Source organism: Equus quagga, chromosome 11, assembly GCF_021613505.1.
Source record: "Equus quagga isolate Etosha38 chromosome 11, UCLA_HA_Equagga_1.0, whole genome shotgun sequence".
In the NCBI taxonomy this organism is placed as follows: Eukaryota; Metazoa; Chordata; class Mammalia; order Perissodactyla; family Equidae; genus Equus; species Equus quagga.
In genome coordinates, this window is record NC_060277.1 from 85753760 (window position 1) to 85772308 (window position 18549).

Consider the following 18549-nt stretch of genomic DNA (forward strand, 5'->3'; position numbering starts at 1 on the left):
AAAAAGGAAACAAAATAAAATCTTTAAAAAAAAAATGGGCTGTGAGGGAGAGTGTCTGAATAGAATTTGAAGTTTATAGAACGAGAACATCTGACATTTATAAGTGAATGCATTCATATACAGATCAGAATTTGCATGGAGTATGCATTTGGAGTGGGTTTCCGCCTGTCCCACCTTCAGATCAACTGAGACGAGCATTTTTTTGCTTTTTTTGTCCTTTTTATCCCTCCAACTCCGATAATCCATACTCTTTTCTTTTCTCTCCTGGAATGAGATTGGTTCCCTTAGTATCTTAATCTTGCAATATTCCCAGTTTGTGTTTCTGATAAGTCTTTAATAAGAAAGATGTCCAAATAAGACTGGAATCACTAAATCATCAAATGCTAGGGGACTCAGGAGCCTTAGAGATCTCTGGTATTGGTGGTCCAAGACTCTGTATGACCTGATTTAGCTATCTGTATCCACCAGAGGCGGTAGTCAGGAATGGTTGTTTAGCTTAGTCTGCTGGTCTGCCTGATAGCAGGGTATTAATTCCCATGGCAGGGTCTTGACCAGTTCAGGCGTGAATCCTGGTGCATACCTGAGTTGAATCAGGTACATACCGGAGTTGTGACCTTGGGCAAGGAAACATCCTCTCTGAATCCCAGTTTCCTTATTAATAATGGAGGAAGACAGCATAGTGGTTAGGAACAAGGTCCCTAGGGTCTGGATCTGACTTCATTATTTGCTATCTTGGTGATGTTGGACTCTGTATGTATGTGCCTGTATGTTAATAGTTCTCTCATCAGGAAAATGGATCCAATAATAAAAATCACCTCAATAGGTCTGTAATGAAGATCAAATGAGTTAATCCATGTAAAGTTCTTAGATTAACACACAGCATAAAGTCAGTCTTATAAATGTTAGCTCTGATGTTGACAGTGATGCAGATGATAATGATGGTGTTGGTTATCCACAAGACGGGAACAATGATGAATGACTCTTGTGAGGATTAAGTGAGACACTGAATGTGAAAACCCATAAGATACCACCTGATTCATGGTTAGTCCTGGGTAAAGGGTTGTCATAATACTTGAAAAATATACAAATATATGAAAAAGGAAACTAAAGAGACCATAATCTCATAACCCAAATATTCACTGTTAAATTTTGATAGTTACACACAGGCACATCTACCTAATTATAGTCAAACTCACAGTTTAAATGTTATAACTTACACCGTAAGAATTTCTTCAACACAATGAATGGGTTTTTAAAACATCATTTTTAGTGGTTGTGTCTTGTTCTATAGTATGGATATGTACATATACTTTATTTAACCATTAAGTTAATATTGGATATTTGTCCTCCCCACTACATGTGATATTTCACTCTATCAATATATTGCTGTAGTGCACATGTTTGTACATAATTGTCTGTCTGCATCTGTTTCCTTAGGTTAGATTCCTAGATGGATAATTATGGGGTAAAAAGAAATGAATGTTCTTATGGCAGTTGACATAATCTGGCAAATTGTGTTCCACAAAGCATGCAGCAGTTTGCACTCTCACAGGAAACATATGATAACATTTTTAACTATCATATTAGTGAAGATTTAAAAGAAATTAAAATACAATTGAGAGCAATAGGCTCATTATGCAGAAAAATCTATCATATGGTATGTCTGGAGATGTTTTTTCCAGTTAATTAAATTTTCTGGTTAATACAGAGTTACCAAATATACCAGGCATGAATTATTAATCTTCAAATAATTACAAGAGGCTTTTGCTGGTTTTTTTCAGCCACCACTACAAATATTATAGAATATATTCATGCCAGAGTGTAGCAGAGTGCCTGTTAGCAAGAAAGCTTTTCTTCTGACAGAATGTAAGTAAAGTTTGCTAGATTTCTGGTGAGGAAGGGGAGATGAGAGCCAAAATGGACTGTATGTACTCTGGGCCAGCCAGTCCCACTGTGTCACTTCATACATCCCCATGAAAGCCCTGTGAAAGGATATGATTGGACCCATTCTACAGATGTTGAATTGAGACTCAATGAGTTAAGTAACTTTTGAAGGCCACACAGCTAATAAAAAGTATAATGGGTATCAAATTCAGTCTTGCTGGTTCCAAATTCCCTTTCCTTTCATTCCACTGAGTTGCCTCCCAGGGGAACCTTTCTGCAGAGGAATCATTCATTATGTGGTCCAGATGCTACCCTGAGGAGGTCTTGTTAGTCCTAAGCAGTGCAGAGAGGGAATAGCAATGGCATCCTGAGGATGGAGTTGGAGTTGGAGCCTGTTGCCAGGCTTGAGACAGTTCACAGCCACCACCTACTAGAAGGAGAGGCACATGCTGGCGTCGTGGTCTGAGCAGGTCCCCATCCTTTCATGTTATAAGCCGAGACTTGGACAAAATACTGTTGGCCCTGCAAAGTATTGAAATAGAGAGAATAATGCATCGGGAATTTTAATCACTTCTACTCTAGAGGCAGATTCCTGTGTCTGATGAACTTGTTCATCCTTGGGAATGACCTACCCCACTATCCATACTTTAGCTTTCTAGCTTTTCTTGACTATTATGTTTACATATGATAATAAAAATATTTGGGCTGCCCTCTTAGTTTCTTTGTGCCTTCTTTTTTTTCAAAATTGGAATATCATAATTACTTTTCCTGATCCCCCCAAAACAATTATATACCAATTTTTAAAAGTCACAGTTCTATAAGGTTTGCCAAAAACAACAATTTCGCACTCTCACCTCTTTCTCCTTATTTTCCCCTCCCCAGAAGCAATCACCATCACCTTTTTTAGCTGATAAACTTGCTTATAAAATTAACAAGTTATAATGAACATCTTTTCAGATTAGTAATTAAAGACCTGCTTCATTCTTTTAGTGGCTGCACAGTATTTCACTGTGGGCAAATACTTTTTATTTATTTAACCAATCCCTCATTGGTGGACATTTATTTGACCAGTCTCTCATTGGTTGACATTTAGATTGTTTCCATACTTTATGCCACAATAAATAGTGCTGCAATAAATATTCTCTACTCAGCTATTCAAACATTTGTTTTATTAATTCTTTGATGTTATTTCAATTTTAAAACCATTATTAAAATAATGGCTTCTATTTAACGTCTTATGACATAAAGAATTAAATTGTTTTTGTTTGCCTATAATCTTTTAAAATGTTTTGTATGGTTTATATTTTTGCTTTGGGAAGATTTTTGTTTTCCAGTGAACCCAAAGGGGCATTTTAGAAGCCAGCATTTGATAAAGCATTGCTTGCAAAAATTGTAAAATGGCATTTGAAGTTAAAAAAAACCCAGTAATCTTTGTAGAGCTTTTGCTAGGGATTTAATAATATTGGCCTTACCATATTATAAAGTTAAATTTTTTTAACATTTAAATGGGTTTCTATGTACCTCAAGGTTATGGAGATTCTGTGGAAGTGTAAATCTACTTCTAGGCTTTTATGTGATTAGGATAGTGTCTGCATTGCTCTCATTGGACGACCAAGTGGAAAAACTTAATCCCTATAAAAATGAGTTCAAATATTAGAGAAAGTCTCTATGGAGAGTTTTCCATTTTTATCACCATATCGCTTTTTCTTTTAAGCAATGGAAATTCCCTAGGGTTCTCTTTTGGCCCTCTTCCATCATGTGAGCTATAGGGTGGGAAATGAGTCTTCTGCCGATAGCATCTCTGGGGACGCCCGTCAGCTCAGGGGTTGGTTTGTTCTGGTAATACACAGTTTGGCCCCTGGTCTAGACGTGTGATGAGAACTATCAGTCAAGATTCTGTGGTGGTGACTCAAACACCAAGAAATCTATTAGAATAAGCTGGTTCACACTTAAAGAGATGCAACCTAATGCAGCTTTGTAAATGTTGGATTTCAGGATTATACTTTACAGATAATTGTTTTAGTTGACTAACCGTTTAGAGAAACAATAGCAACAACAAAATTCTCCTCTACCTTTCACGTATAAAGGTCCTAAGATATTAATTATTTGAATTGGACCCCCCAAAAATACATATTTGATTTAAGTGTACTTTAAAAATTTTTTGATTAAAAGAAGATTTTGATGATCAAGTTTTGTTTCATTTTAATTGTTTGAGGATATATAGCATTTGTTCCAGTCTGAACTGATTTGCTAAGAGTTTTTATTTTTTGCATTTCATATGCTCTTATGTCTTCTAGTTCTATAAATAGTTAACATTTAAGTTTAGATTGGTTAAACAAATAAGCACAGTTTGTTCCAGTTTTTCATTCACAGTTTAAATTGGTTCAGGTTACTGAGAAATGTAGCGCCACAATATATAGTTTCTTTTTTGTGAAAGCAGATTTAGACAGATTTCTTTTTTTAATCAAGGGTAAAGGATTTCTCTCAGGAAATTGTGTGACTCCAATTGATGACTGATCTCAACCGAGGCTGTGGGGGTGAGGGTTAGATGAGGCTGTTATTTTTACCGTCAGACAGGGAGTCAAAATTGGATCTCTCAGAGCCTTTGATCCCCCCCGAAGATTAGACTGTGATCTAGAAAGCAGCAGCTTTCAAGGCTTGCATGAGGCCAGTCTTTTTCTGATCTCCATACAACATGGCAGCTTACAAAGTGGTTCATGCTGTCTGCTCACTCCTTTGTGGAGTTCAGATTATGGATACCAGACATATCAAGCTTAACGAGTGGCAGTTGTTGCCAGAGGACTGGGTGTTGGCTGTTGCTTGCAGAGTTGGCATTTGCTACCAAAATCCCAACACAAACAACAGGGGCAGAGGCTTGGGAAGTCTAATGGGAAGATTTGGCATTTACCATTTTAAGTCCTGTGATTGTGCATCTCAGGGTCTGCAGGTTTTCCATGATTATTTCTCCAGCCAAAGGACAAAAGTCTTTAGACATGCTCCATTCCACTGGAAGGAGAGAGAGGCGAAGGGAGAAGAGAGAATGAAATTCAGTCATATATCAAGAAGCATCATAGAAACTATCATGTAATCTCTCTCAAAAACAGTGTTTACCCTCTTTCCCCTATATTGGCTCATCTAGCAATTCTCTTTGGAATGTCAAGTCAGTTTCCAAGTTCACAATTATTTTTTTAAAACAAGAGTGGAAAAGAAGTAGTCATTCGATGGTGATTAATATACCTTAAATATACATGTGTGTATGCATGTATATATGTATATAGGCACTCATATCCTCAGGCACATTACATCTAAAAGTTCATTGTATATAGAAGGTAAATTATTTATTGCATGTGAGAAGTGAATGGGTCATTAGGACATTACCTTCTATTCACTCCCCAAGTCTAGTTTCTGCTTCACCATTCTATTGAAAGTGCTCCTTCAAGGACTCAGTGATATTCATAGCCCAAATAAGAAGCCTCCTTTCATTTCCTTACACATCATTTAACGCCTCTCCTTCTGGAAGCATTCTCTTCCTTTAGTGTCTTGTACACTCCTCCCCTGGCTCTCCTCCTACCTGATATCGTCTTCCAGGCTTTTTCATTGGCTTCTCTTCAGCCTGAAGATTTGAGATTTGCGGCTGACCTCTTCAATGCTCTCCCTATACCTGACATCTCCAAGGTGGGTGTTCATTCACAGGTAAATCATCCAAGTCCTAACACCCCATTTACTATGAGACCATGTTCTTTCATAACATTTACCATTGGTTGAAAAAAGGATGGTCAGGAAAGATAAATCATGCATCATTAGTAAAAGTGTCTTAAGTAACAGTTTGCACATGGCAGGATTTAAGGCAATCCTAAATGAAGCAGGAATTTGTCACATGAAAGACAAGATGTGTACATTTTTAAACCTCATGATGACAAGCTATAGGCCTTAACATTTAAATTATGTTTTCTATGACAATTAAATACTTCAAAATTAAGCCAAACCATCCCTAAATCCTGCTGCTCCCCTTGAGTCATACAGTCCCTCTGCTTTAGAGTCACTGCCCCTGCATCCTCCGCTCTTCTTCATTATGCTCCTGGGAAACTCTCTTGCTCTCCTCACTCTCTTGAAATTGCTCTCCTAAAATTTCTAGTGCTCTGATCATCTGCAACAGCCTCTTCCCAGGAAATCCTGCCACTTTGGCCTCTCCTACTTTTTTGCCAAGTTCTTTCCCCTTGGTTTTCGTTGCATCTTCTCTTCTGTTTCTCCTGTGTCCTGATCCCCTTTTTCCAGGCTCTCCCTGGTTCCCTTTGTCCTTCTCCCTTTGATGTGATGTTTCTTGGGGATTTGGCTCTTTTTTCACTCCACACATGCTTGCCCTGAGTAGTGACCTTATTTATTCTTAGGGCTCCAACTATGCCTCTTGAAACTGGAATCCTAGGTCTAGCCTCTCTGTAGAGCTCTAACTTCCTCCTGTAAATTTCTACTGAGTGTCCCCCACTCCACTTGAGTGTCCCCTAAGTAATTCTCATTGCCAGAATGTGTCTCTCTTCTTGTTTTCTCAATTTTAGCTCATGGCATTGCCACATATCCAGTCACCCAACCTCAAATGTCAGAGCATCCTTGCCTCCTCTTTTTCCCCAATTCCTCACAATCAGTTGATTTCTAATCCCTGTAGGTTCTACTTTTTAAATGCCTCCCATAAATTTCCCTCTCCTCCTCATGCTGAAATTACTCTAGAGCAGGCCTTTATAATCATGAGCATCAGCTGCAGTTATTTTTTTGTAGTCCTGATTGATCAATTGATCAACTCTCCGAACTGATTTTTCTGTGCATCTCATCTTTATGTGCAATCCTCTTACTATATAGCCATAATTATAGTTTAAACATGCAGATTTAATTATTTCATTCTTCCATTTAAAATCTTTTCATAGTGTCAAGTGACTCTAAAAATAAAATGAAATCTTAACTAGGCGTTCAAGGACTTTCATAATCTGGTCCCAGCCTTACTCGACTGTCCTCATCTCCTGTCATTTCCCAAAGCAAAGTCCTTGTTGTATAAGTCCCTTACATGATTATTCTGTGTACTTTTCTGCCTCTGTCTCTTTTGCTCATCTTCCAACCTTTGCTTGCTGAAACCCTACTAATCTTTTAAGACTTAGCAAAGCCAACTCTAAATTCCTCAGAAATAATTAAATAAATACACCTGTTTCGGTGTTCCCAAAGCTCTTTATTAGTATGAAAACAAGATTTGTTATACACATATTATGCTTTCTTGTATGTGTCCCTTTTCTTGTTAGATTATGAGAAGTGTGACAATCGGAAAAGGCATCATTCATTTTTTTCCTCTTTGGTACATGGATCTGTGTGTTTGGTGCGTAGAAGGTGCTTACTAAATATTTTACGAGTAAAATACATATATATTTTTCTGATTGTATGCATACACACACACATGCATATGCAGAGGAGACTGGTTTTTCCAAGATGGAGATATTTTTCTTACACGTGAATGTTCTCCTTCTCTAGTCTCTTGCCCTTTGAAGCTCTCAGGCATATTGTAAAATCTAATTAGAATCAAATGATTAAGGTTATATGTTAACTCTCAAATCAGGACTATATCTCCTTATAAATACATATTCTAAAACATATATATATATATGCATTTTAATATATGTTATATATATATGTATGTATAATTTTTTCTAAAATGTTTTATTCGGCTTATGAACTACTAGCTCTTAAAGTAGCCAAATCTCTGAAAGTCAAATTGGAGAGGGTTTGTAATCAAAGAATAATGTTGCACGTAATTCGAGTAAAGAAAAAAAGGAATTATTGAAGGACTTATTGCAAACAAAACAAAATTAAAATCAGCAAATGTGCGAGGACAACTAGAAAGAGCAAAGAATATAGGAAAATTGTGGAAACAAACTGTTTTTGGTTGTCATTGAAACATACGAGGTTGACTGATGTGGAGCTCCAAGCTCAAGGCTGAGAATCAAGAGCTTCTGATCCCCCACTAAGGATTCAGAAGAACTAGGGATTAGTGGGAACAATACTGGATTATTTGGCAAGTGATTAATGAAAAGTTGCTCAAAGATATAATCTTTAAAATTTCTGAAGAAAAAGCTTATTTTTGAATAAAAACTGTTCATGTTCAATTGAAATATGTTTTACATAGCATGTTTCAGGTGGAAAAGAGAACCTGGCTTCTTGAAAAACAAAACAAAAAGCAAATAGAAACATCTTTGTAAGGAGGTGTGGTTCTGCGTTGGGAGTTAGAAAGTTTTAAGCATTTAAGTCTAATTAAATCTTATAACACATCTGGATTTCAAAGGGGAAGGGGCGAGAGAAAGAGAAGATTCACATGGAAGAAAAAAAATTCTCCATGTTGGAATGGCCAATCTATTCTGGGGCAACCAGTAGTCTTTTCCCTCTATGTACTTCCTTGGATTGTCGGACTCTTTGGACATGAAGGAGCTTCTGGTCATTTAAAGAACAAGGGAGCGAAAGCTAGTGAGCAGCAATCACTTTGAGAGCCAACTGGGACTTCTAAGAAGGCAACTTAGCATGGTCTCTCTGGAAAGTTATATGTAGGTAGTTTAAAGACTTAATATTAAAGCCATGAGAAAAGCACTTATAAGCCTGCTCTAAATCCCTGAAGGGCTAGAGCCATGTATATGAAGTTTAAAACTATATAAGACTTATAATTTTAAGATAAAGATCAAGGCGACTGTTTCTACTTAGGTTTGGGAAATAGAAGCAGGGTTTAATCATGCAGTGGCTCATAGCAGTTGGACATTAGCAAGAAAGGTACCAGACAAAACCTAGGTGTTAGTATTTCTTAAAATTTGGCTCTGGCTCAGACTGTGGTTCACTATATTTATATCGAATAACACGAATATTTTGAATGTGACGTTTTGTTATTTTAACAAATATTTCATTTTTATCTAAGCTTTAGAAATATAGAGTCATTTGGGTGGGAGTGTTCTGGCTGAACACCACCATTTTCCTGATGGCAGCTATAAAAACCAAAGGCCAAAAGCATAAGTAGAAAAAGAAGGTCTGACCTTGTCACCTGAAGTCTATAATGTGAGGAGAAATGTCACAGAATCAGTGACAAGAGTAGAAAATTCATGACTAAAAGTGTTAGGATGCATAAGCAGGGAAGTTAGTCTAAAGCTCAGATAAATTTCAAGCCTCATGGTGTGGACTGTGTGATTAATACATCCTGCTTTTGCTGATAACGCTTTTAGGTTTCAGGCCAGCCTTTTAGAGATGAAGACTATGCAAAAGTAAAGGCATAAGAGAACATTGCAGCAATGTCCAATTAATTTCTATTCAATTGATTAAAAAAAACCCCAAACCTGCTATTGTCCAGGTTCTCCCTAAAGTCTCAAAAGCCTCAAAGCCCAGAGTTGTTTTATCCTGTTCACAATTTAGGGGTATACTTAAAAGAGGAAAGAGGCTCTGCCCAAACCCTCCACTTTAGCCTAGCTAGTCGGTTGATCTCAGATCTATTGCTTATGCTGTTTTCTCTTCTGGTATGCTCTCCTCTGTCCCCAAATCATCTTCCTCTTCATTCAAACAGGACTCGTTCAAGGTCTTTTCCTTTCTGTAGCTTTCCCTGGCTTTCGAGAGGCAGCTCCTTTGCCAGTTTTCCATAGCAATTTTAATATATCTCTTACATTGCACTTGGTTTATTGTTTTGCATTTCCTTTTTAAGATGTCAGTCTCTTCTGTAGTCTATAAGCTCTTTGAGGGCAAGGACCATATTGGATTAATACCAGTTTCCAAAGCACCTATCGTAGCACCTAGTACAGTATAGGTGGCTCAGTAAGTGTTGGGTGAATTGAACGCTTGATTCTTGACTCCAGAATGCTTAAAGTCTAAGTTAGATAGAAATCTGATGCTGGTACATAAAAAATAAGAAAACAGTGTCGGAATAGAAAAAATGCAGTCAAAAGAGAACGAAAGTTTCTTGAGCTGCCCATTAAGTGGTTGAGATGGAGATTAACTCCTGGCCTCTAGATTCCCAGCATCCCAGACTCTTCACTTGTTCATACTGCCTCTCAGGAACCAAAAAAATAAGTTTGTTTCCTATTCCCTATCAGCACTTCTGTGGAACCAAAACAGCATTCTTACTGGCCATACTCATCCCGGCGCCTTAGCTAATGAACGGAATTTGGCTAGACTGACCAGCCCAGCACCAGAGCATTATGAAATCTTCCCCTGATCCATCTAATTGTGCAGTTACTAACCTTTCAGTCCAACCGTAGCACAAGAGGAAGAAAGAGGGAGAGAAGGACATGCTGAGAAACCCAGAGAGATCAGATACAGTCATTTCTAGAGATGAGAAGATGTGTCTTGCTGAAGCATGAACCCTCTCAGCATTTGTGGGTTTTAAATTGGGAACTGACATGAAAACTCTGGATCTGGGAATTCTGTTTAGCTCTGGCAAAATACGAGGTCGGGACCGCTTGCATTTTTTATTTTAAATTCCCTTGGTAGTCCTAGGAGCAGGGGCATGCATTACTTTCAAACAAGAATCTTTATTGTTTGCATAGCACACAGTCTTCCAGTTAATTAGAAAAACATTTTTTTCCCAAATTAAATTTCCCTAGAAAAACAATGATTTAAATTAAGGGCAAAAGGCTTTTTTTTTTTTTGGACACTAGTAAAGCCTTCTTGCACCCACTACTTCTAGAAGATTAAAAGGAAAGCAGGAATCGGAAGGCTACATTCATTTATATATTGTCAGGTTCTGCTATCCACAAAAATAATATGTGCCTCTCTGTAAACGTTGTGTACTATCTTAGTTTGCCTGCTATCTGATGGAGCTCCATACAGGTACTGACAGGGAGTAGGAACGTCTAAACGTTTGCGTTTTTGAAAGTACATAAGGACTACAAGTAACCACAAAAAAAGCTCCACAGTCTGACCCATTTGCTTCTTATGGCTTATTATGGCTTCTATCTAAATTTGTTCTTTCTCTTGATTCCCTTGGGTTTTGAAATGAAAGGTGTTATGATTTTTATGTATCTTACTGCTACTAATAGTTCTTTCTTTTTCCAAGCCTAGCATGAAATGTTTGTTGAATGAATAGTAGTTTTCCAGAGGCCCAGCTATTGCCAGCCTGATGTCTGCAGTGAGATTGATGGAGTTTCACCTCTCATGTATGTATTTGGTCACTTAACCAGGGGTGCCTTCAAACAAAACTTCCCTCACTAGTTTCTGCAGTTTTGGGATGAGAAACTCTGAATAATCTGCACTAGTGGAGTTATTGGAAGCTTAAGTAATCCTCAAGCCCACATCATATAGAAATGACTTTTTTCTTTACATTTATAGGATATCTTTCCTTAGTAGATTCATCTACTGGCTTTCCTAGAACATTAAACTAAGAGTTGGGAAGATCTCAGACTTATCACAAAGTACAGAGTGCAAAAATCCACTTATCATGTCACATCTAAGACTAGGTGGTGTGATAGGGTACCTTTTAGAGGCAATACAAATAGGGAGATGGAGGAAGTAGGAGCTTGGCCCCGATCCGCATTTAGATGGGGTAAATGCAGTAGGGGGTTGGAGTTGACCCATATGGCTTGTGAGAACTGATTGTTAAAATTTCAGGAATTTTGCGAGCTGGTGGTTAAACACAGCCATCATTAAAAATTAAGTTGTATAAACTTAAATAAGTTATGTTAAAGACAAAGACAGTAAATACTTAAATCTCATCATTTCCTATTCTGCTGCATTTTACTATTCTTTATACTCTTGAGGTTATTGATATCTGTTGTATCCGTGCGGGAAGAATAGTATATAATGGTATACTACTGCACATCTCTTTACAAACATTTTAGTGATTGGTAGCTTGAAATTGGTCATGGTGGGAATCTTTATACCATAGAAATCAGCAAATGCTGTAAACTAGGGCATGATTTTTTATTTTGTGAACTGTATTGACCAGGTATTGGCAAACTGCAGTTCCATAAGCCAAATCCAGTTGGAGGTCTTGTTTTGTATGGCCCAGGAGCTAAGGATGGTTTTGGTTTTTACATTTTTAAAGGATTCTAAAACACACACACACACACACGCACACACACAAACAAACAAAGAGGAATATGTGACAGACACCATATGTGGTCCACAAAGCCTAATATATTTACTCTCTGGTCCCTTTACAGGAGAAATTTGCTGACCATTGGTCTAGACTTAAGAAAGTGGTGGAGAAAATGTTAATAATGCAGATTAAAAGTTTTTGTAGCTGTTACATTGTGAATAACACAAAAAAATTGAGGAAATCTTCTTCCAGTACTGAAAAACTATTACTTGTTTCAACAAAGAAGTTGCTTATGTCATTGACAAATGAGTGAAGTTCCAACATAAGTCTTTGTTATTTCATTTTTGTTTTAGTTCCTTAAAGTAAATGAAGCTATCGACTAATATTTATATGGCAACTACATTGTCCATTAATTGCAGCTGTAGGTTGGCTTACAGATTCAAGAGTATGATAAAAACAAACTAAAGCATTTTGGGAGAATCTGTAGGCTAAAGGAATTTACAATAAAGAGTATTGTATATTTTATTATGGTTTGTAAATTGTGTGCTACATATTCTATCAGTAAAATTTATAATAGACGTGTGTGTTTGTATGTATGCATGTATACACATGTATGTATATATGTGAATAAGTATATATATACATGCATACACATATATGTATATATACACATACATATGCACACACACACAAACACATACTTTTTTTTCCCCACAGAGCCAATTGTTAAACATTTATCTTTACACCACTGGATAAATGCTAGGTGATTGCTCAGATGGACTCTAGGGGTGGGTGTATCCTGATGAGCAAGGTACAGTGTCCAAGGGGAGTAGATCTCTCAGGCATAATTTAGGTAACATTCTGTTACCAGGAGACAAGAATGAGGTACGTAAATCCCTTTAGGGGGACGAGTGGCACGGTGAGGGAATCTGGGGCAAAAGTTCAGTTACTAAGCAGTCACCCTCTGAGAAGTCTGCCCAGTGGCCAGGCCCCAGGCACTGGGCAGTACAGGTGCCCAGGCTCCCTGTGTCAGTTCTTCCTGCCCAAGCCAGGGCTGACCCAGAAACTGGAGCAGCACACAGCCTGCAGGGTGGACATCTATGGATTTGACAGCAACAGGGATGGCAGAGTCAGGGGCTGACCAACAGAAACCGAAATGTTGATTGTATGTATGGCAGGATGTACCAGTCCAGTTCTCCTGATGGCCTGAAAGAGCTCCACACCTAAACAGGATTATCTGGGCTTCGTTATTATAATATTCTTTTTATATTTTATTTTTATGCATTATTATTATATCTTATTTCATGGTTATCTGGGCTCTATGAATGGGTACTTTTAGGACACTATGAACTGAAAATAGGCACTTTGGTCATTAATTCAGACACACTTTTCACTTTTCCTTGGAACACTGCCATATCCTTGAATTGTAAGATGTCTAGATTTTCACTTGTTTTAGACTACTTTTTAAGAGAAGCTGTCCAGATAATAATTTTTGTTCATTAAAGAAGTATAAGCTCTTTAAAGGCTGCAATGGATAAAGCTGAACAATTGCCCAGACTCAAAACCAAGTGGTGTTTAGAGATCTGAAGGCTGGGACTGCCACCCCATCACTCCTCTTCCGAAAATAGGCAGCATCTGACATCTCTTTCATGGAGTTAGAGCTCTTCTCCTGGTGAAGCTTCCCAGGATGCTGAGATTTTTGTTTGGTTTGGTTTCCAGCAGAGGAATGCCCTTCTTGCCTTCAGGGAGAGAGCTCTAGCAAGCTATTTTACATTTCCGAAGGATACAAAGCAGGGAAGCACAGGATCAGCTGTCTGATTTATACACACAGATCCAATATATGTGGCCAATTCACAGCTTTCTGAATCCTGTTGGGCCCTTATGGAATTAAAATAACCAGCCACAAGGGCAAAAGCAAAAGCGTTCCAACTTTCCTCCCAGATAACAAGCTTTCATTCAGAGAAAGGCACTCTAACTATTTGGCTTTCCTTTCATTCTCCTACTATACTCTTTCTTAACACCGCATTTTCCTCCTTATAACTTTTACTAACAAATTAAACTCCTTGAGGACAGGACCCATGCCATATTGATCTTTAGATACCCACCCCAGTCTCTCTTGTAGAAGTAATGGGGTAGGGGCTTAGATCAAGTGGGTTTGACTTATATGTGGACATTGATAGGCAGGGGACAATCCTCATAGATCCATTTTGCTCCCTATGATCTACAAAATAAGGATTCCTTAGCTGAACATTTAACCCAATTTCTGAGCCTTATTTTGCGCTGCTCCCTGCATTTACCCTGTGCTCCAGGAAAGAACAACTAACACTTATTATTGAAAATCAACCACGTTCTTTTACAGATAATTTCATCATTTATTTCTCACAATATTCCTGCAAGATAGGCTAAGTCATTCCTTCAATAATTCTACCAATTTAACAAGTGGCAGAACTTGGAATTAAAGCTAGCTCTGTGTGAACCCCAAACTCACCTATAACCTCTTATGGAGCCTGGGATAAAATCCTCAATTCTTATCCTGATCTACAAGGCTCTGGCTGATCTGGGCCTTCTCCATATTCTAGCTTCAGTTTCATCGCACCCACTTGTTCTCTCTCTTTTTCCGATTTTTAGATCCTTGAACATATCAGGCTCTTTCCTCTCTCGCACATACCGTTCTTCCTCCTCCTTTCTGACTTTCATTTCATTAATTATCCCTTCCTTTTCCCTCAGCAATCAATGCCAAAATCATTTCTGCACATAAGCCTTCTCTGATCCCAAGGTAACATTAAGTCCTATTATCTCTCTCAGAGCACAAAACACTGTTTCTTTGTAGCACAGTAATTATCTATTGGTGTGATTATATCTTTAATACTGTAAGCTCTACAAGGACAGTGACTGTGTGTGTGTGTATATATATTCCCAAACAGCTAGCATATGCCATAGTGTATAGTAGGTCAATAAATGCTTAGTAAATTGATGTTAGATCAGCTAGGTTGTGGGGATATGGAGAGGCAAGTGACATGGTCCCTGGCCTCAAGATGCTTACAGTTTAATATTATGGTCCATTTTTACAGATGAGGACAAGACGTTTGGAAAGGCCAAGTCTATCTCAGACCAAATTTCAAGTCTATCTCAGACCAAAGTTCTTTCCCCATCACCATGCAAACGCTCAGAAACTTGCCAGCCTGATGCCTCTCCCATCTTCCCTTGTCAAAAACTTGCTCAAGTGAAAGGCTCAGGCTCCTTCAACTCTGGGTCCTTCTCTCTGATTTCCCAGAGTAATTTTATCTGTCATTCCTTCTGGCATTAATACTCTTCTTGTTTTGTTTTATAATGATTCATGCATATGTATTTCCAACTGTACTTACACGATATATTTCAAATTGGTCTCCTTTAATTTTTTTAACTCCATTACTATCACCCTCATCCAAGCTGCCGTTGTTTCACATTAGTACTGCTAATACAGTTTAACAGCTGAACTAGTCTCTCTGCCTCTGTTTATACCCCCACCAATCCACTGAAGCCAGATGATCTCTTCAAAGCATAATCATATCACAATACTTTTTCTTTACTGAAACCTTGTAATTGCGCTTGAAATAAAATCCAAAGTTCTTCACATAGTCTCCATCAGGGGTTGGCAAACTGAGACCTGTAAGCCAAATCCAGTCTACCACCTGTTTTTGTATATAGCCTGTGAACTAAGAATGGTTTTTATATTGAAAAATAAAGTAAAATATTTTGTAACATGAAAAGCATATGAAATTCAAATTTCAGTGTCCATAAATAAAATTTTATTGACACAACACCACTCATTCTTTTACATATTGTCTCAATGTTAGAATTGAATAGTTGCAATAGAGGCCATATGGCCTGCAAGGCCTAAAATATTTACTATCTGACCCTTTATAGAAAGACTTTGCAGACCCCTAGTCTACAAGGAGTCATGATCTGGGTCCTGCCTACTTCTTTGAAACTTCCTGTCTATGATTCTACCCACTTTGTTTTATCTGCACTTTCTGTTTCTCTAACTTATGAAGTTATTTCTACCAGACTTATCCTGCCTCTCTAATACATTATCCTCTTTTATTTTATTTTTAGTATTTATCATTATCTGAAATAATCTTATTTATTTATTAGTTTACTTGTTTACCCAAGAAGATGTCAACTCCATCAGCTTGTCTGTTTTTTCCCCATTGTATCCCCAGGGCCCAGAAGAGGATCTGCACATTGTGGGCATTCAAAAAATTTGTGTTAAATGAGCATTTTATCTTCCCTGTAAGTTCTTTAGGGCAGACGCTGTGTCTGACTCAGTTTTGCATCCCCCACGGTTGGCCAACATTGTGCCTCATATGGAGTAATAGCTCTAAAAATAGCTCTTGAATGAATAAAATGCTAGTCACTTACTCTTCCTCCTGGGACAAAGTAAGAAAACACTGGTTGTCAGCTGGATACCAAGAAACAATAATGTGTACAGCTTCTTTTTGCCTCATCTACACTCCATTGTTTGAGAGTACATTTTAAGCAGGGGCTATGGATTCCAGTAGATTCCTTGAAGAACAGTGACTTTGGGTACTTCAAGTTCCCCAATAAAAGATATTTCTGGTTGATGCAGAGTTAGGCCAGGTGTTTTCTGATAATGGGAAAGGACCATTGGCAAAGGCTGAAGTTTCCTAAGAAAATTGCTCCCATTATTTTTTAAAAGGTTATAGATTACCTTTTAAAATCTTGCATGTGTAAAATGTTACAAAAAATAAAAGGTAAAAAGAAAATCCTGAATTATGCAAAAATGATAATGGCTTATAGGAAGCTAATGCTTAGTGATCTTTGGAGGATGCTAGGAAAACATCTATTCATATTTACTGGGGCACTGTGCTTTACTTCTAAATATTTCACTTAATCTTCATAACAATCCTATATGGTAGGTAATATTTTTCTCATTTTACAAATGAGGAAACTGAGACTCAAAACTTTTCAATAACTAGCTTAAGGCCTCACATCTTATCAATGCAGAGTCTGGATTTGAACCCCTGTCTGTTTTGCCTGCCTCCCAAGCCCATATGAGGAGAAAGTGATAAATGGACTAACAGCCATGTTGAGTTCTTTTAAGCCAGAGAAAGCTCCAACTGTGAAAAGCTTGCAGAAAGTATTTGCAATATTTGACTTCTACTGAGTGAACCTAAGGCTGGGGCTCCTGGTTGGCGCCTCTGTCCCCTTTCCCCAAGGTCCAGAGTTGTCTCTAATACTGTGATTTCCTTGTTATGGTTTCAAGAGGGAATGAGAGTTGGGGGCAGTGACCACCGAGCAGAACAGGGGATTGTACTGATGCTGGGGGACTGTGAGTCTCATGAAGGTGTTCTGTATTTTTATGTCAGCTACATGTGGCTGTGGTGGCCAAGATAAGTACTGATTTTTTAAAAAATAAACAGCAACATAAACAGTCACAGAAGACTCGTGTAAATTGCTGGCACATAATTTGAGCCTGGCTCATGTTATGCAACCTCACTGGTGCCAAGTCTTCTTCCTTCCCCCACCCCAATAGCCTACTCTGGCCCTCCCCAGTCCAGAATAAGTCTCATGTCTTTTTTCACCTGTTTCTCTCTCCTCTGGCTAGAGATACTCTCTTATAAGGTGAGAGGTAGGGTGGATGACCTGGGAACAAACCAACTCCAAAGTGGGAGCAGTGCCCCGGGATCCAAAGGAATTTGTGAAAGAATAGAAAGAAAGAAAGAAAGAAAGAACCAGAACACCTTGGGAGCAGCCAGCCACAGCCCTCCTCCCTTTGTGTCTCACCAAGGGGAACTTGCTGTTTGGGTGCCTCCCTTGTGTATTTGCTTTCACATTCTACTGTTAATTACTCAACAAGGTGCGTTATTGATCCTTAAAAATCCCATCTTTAGATTTTCCCATCAAGGCAAGGAGAAGCCTTCTGGAGCTTCCCAGAGAGACAAAGAGTCCTGTCTTCCTCTCTCAGGCTCAGCTTCTGTTTGTGTGTGGATGATCTGACTGGTTAATGTTGAGGGTGCAAACCTCAATGTGCTCATATGAGGGGTTCTTTATTTGGGGTTCAGGAATCCCAAATGGGTTTCAGGGGATCAAAGAAAACCCTTCATAGTGTAAGCATCATACATGTATTTTTTTTTTCCAGACCCCTATGAAAGGTTACACATCACAGTGTACAATGTATGTGCTAGCTGGGGCTGTTTGAAGGGCCTAATTACTTTCCTTGGGATAGTGCTGTAGTTATTTCTATGTTTTTTGTTTCCTTAGGTATCTGCATTTCTACTTATATGTGATGTCTGTCTATTTTCAGCATTCGCAAAACACAGTTGAATCAACAGCTTGAACCTAAAATGTATAATGTTAAGCATTTTCCAGCTTATCTGTTTAACTGGCAGTTTTACCCGTGTCTTTTATTTTGGTCCATGGGAGCAACTGGCACATAGTAGGTGCCCAGTAAAGATGTCTGAAATGAATGAATGCAATAATTCATTTAATAAAGAAGACTTTGTCATATTCACAGTTAAAAAGGAAGAACTAGACCACTATTTTGCACACATTCACAAGAGGTCACCCACTGTGGGAAGGATGGAAGAAAGCAGCTCTTCAAATTCTGAAAAGTCTTTTTTCTAAGA

The 18549-nt window shown here is 38.2% G+C and overlaps 1 protein-coding gene across 1 annotated transcript in view; it reads right to left on the reverse strand.

Annotated features, from left to right (window-relative positions):
- ANKFN1 (ankyrin repeat and fibronectin type III domain containing 1) overlaps positions 1–18549 on the reverse strand; it is a 319561-nt gene that overhangs the window by 65991 nt on the left and 235021 nt on the right. The window contains exons 8-9 of the mRNA XM_046677042.1: positions 4793–4890; positions 2316–2406 (exon numbers count right to left, since the gene is read on the reverse strand). Of these exons, the coding sequence (XP_046532998.1) occupies positions 2316–2406; positions 4793–4890 (189 nt within the window). The remainder of the gene's footprint in view (positions 1–2315; positions 2407–4792; positions 4891–18549) is intronic.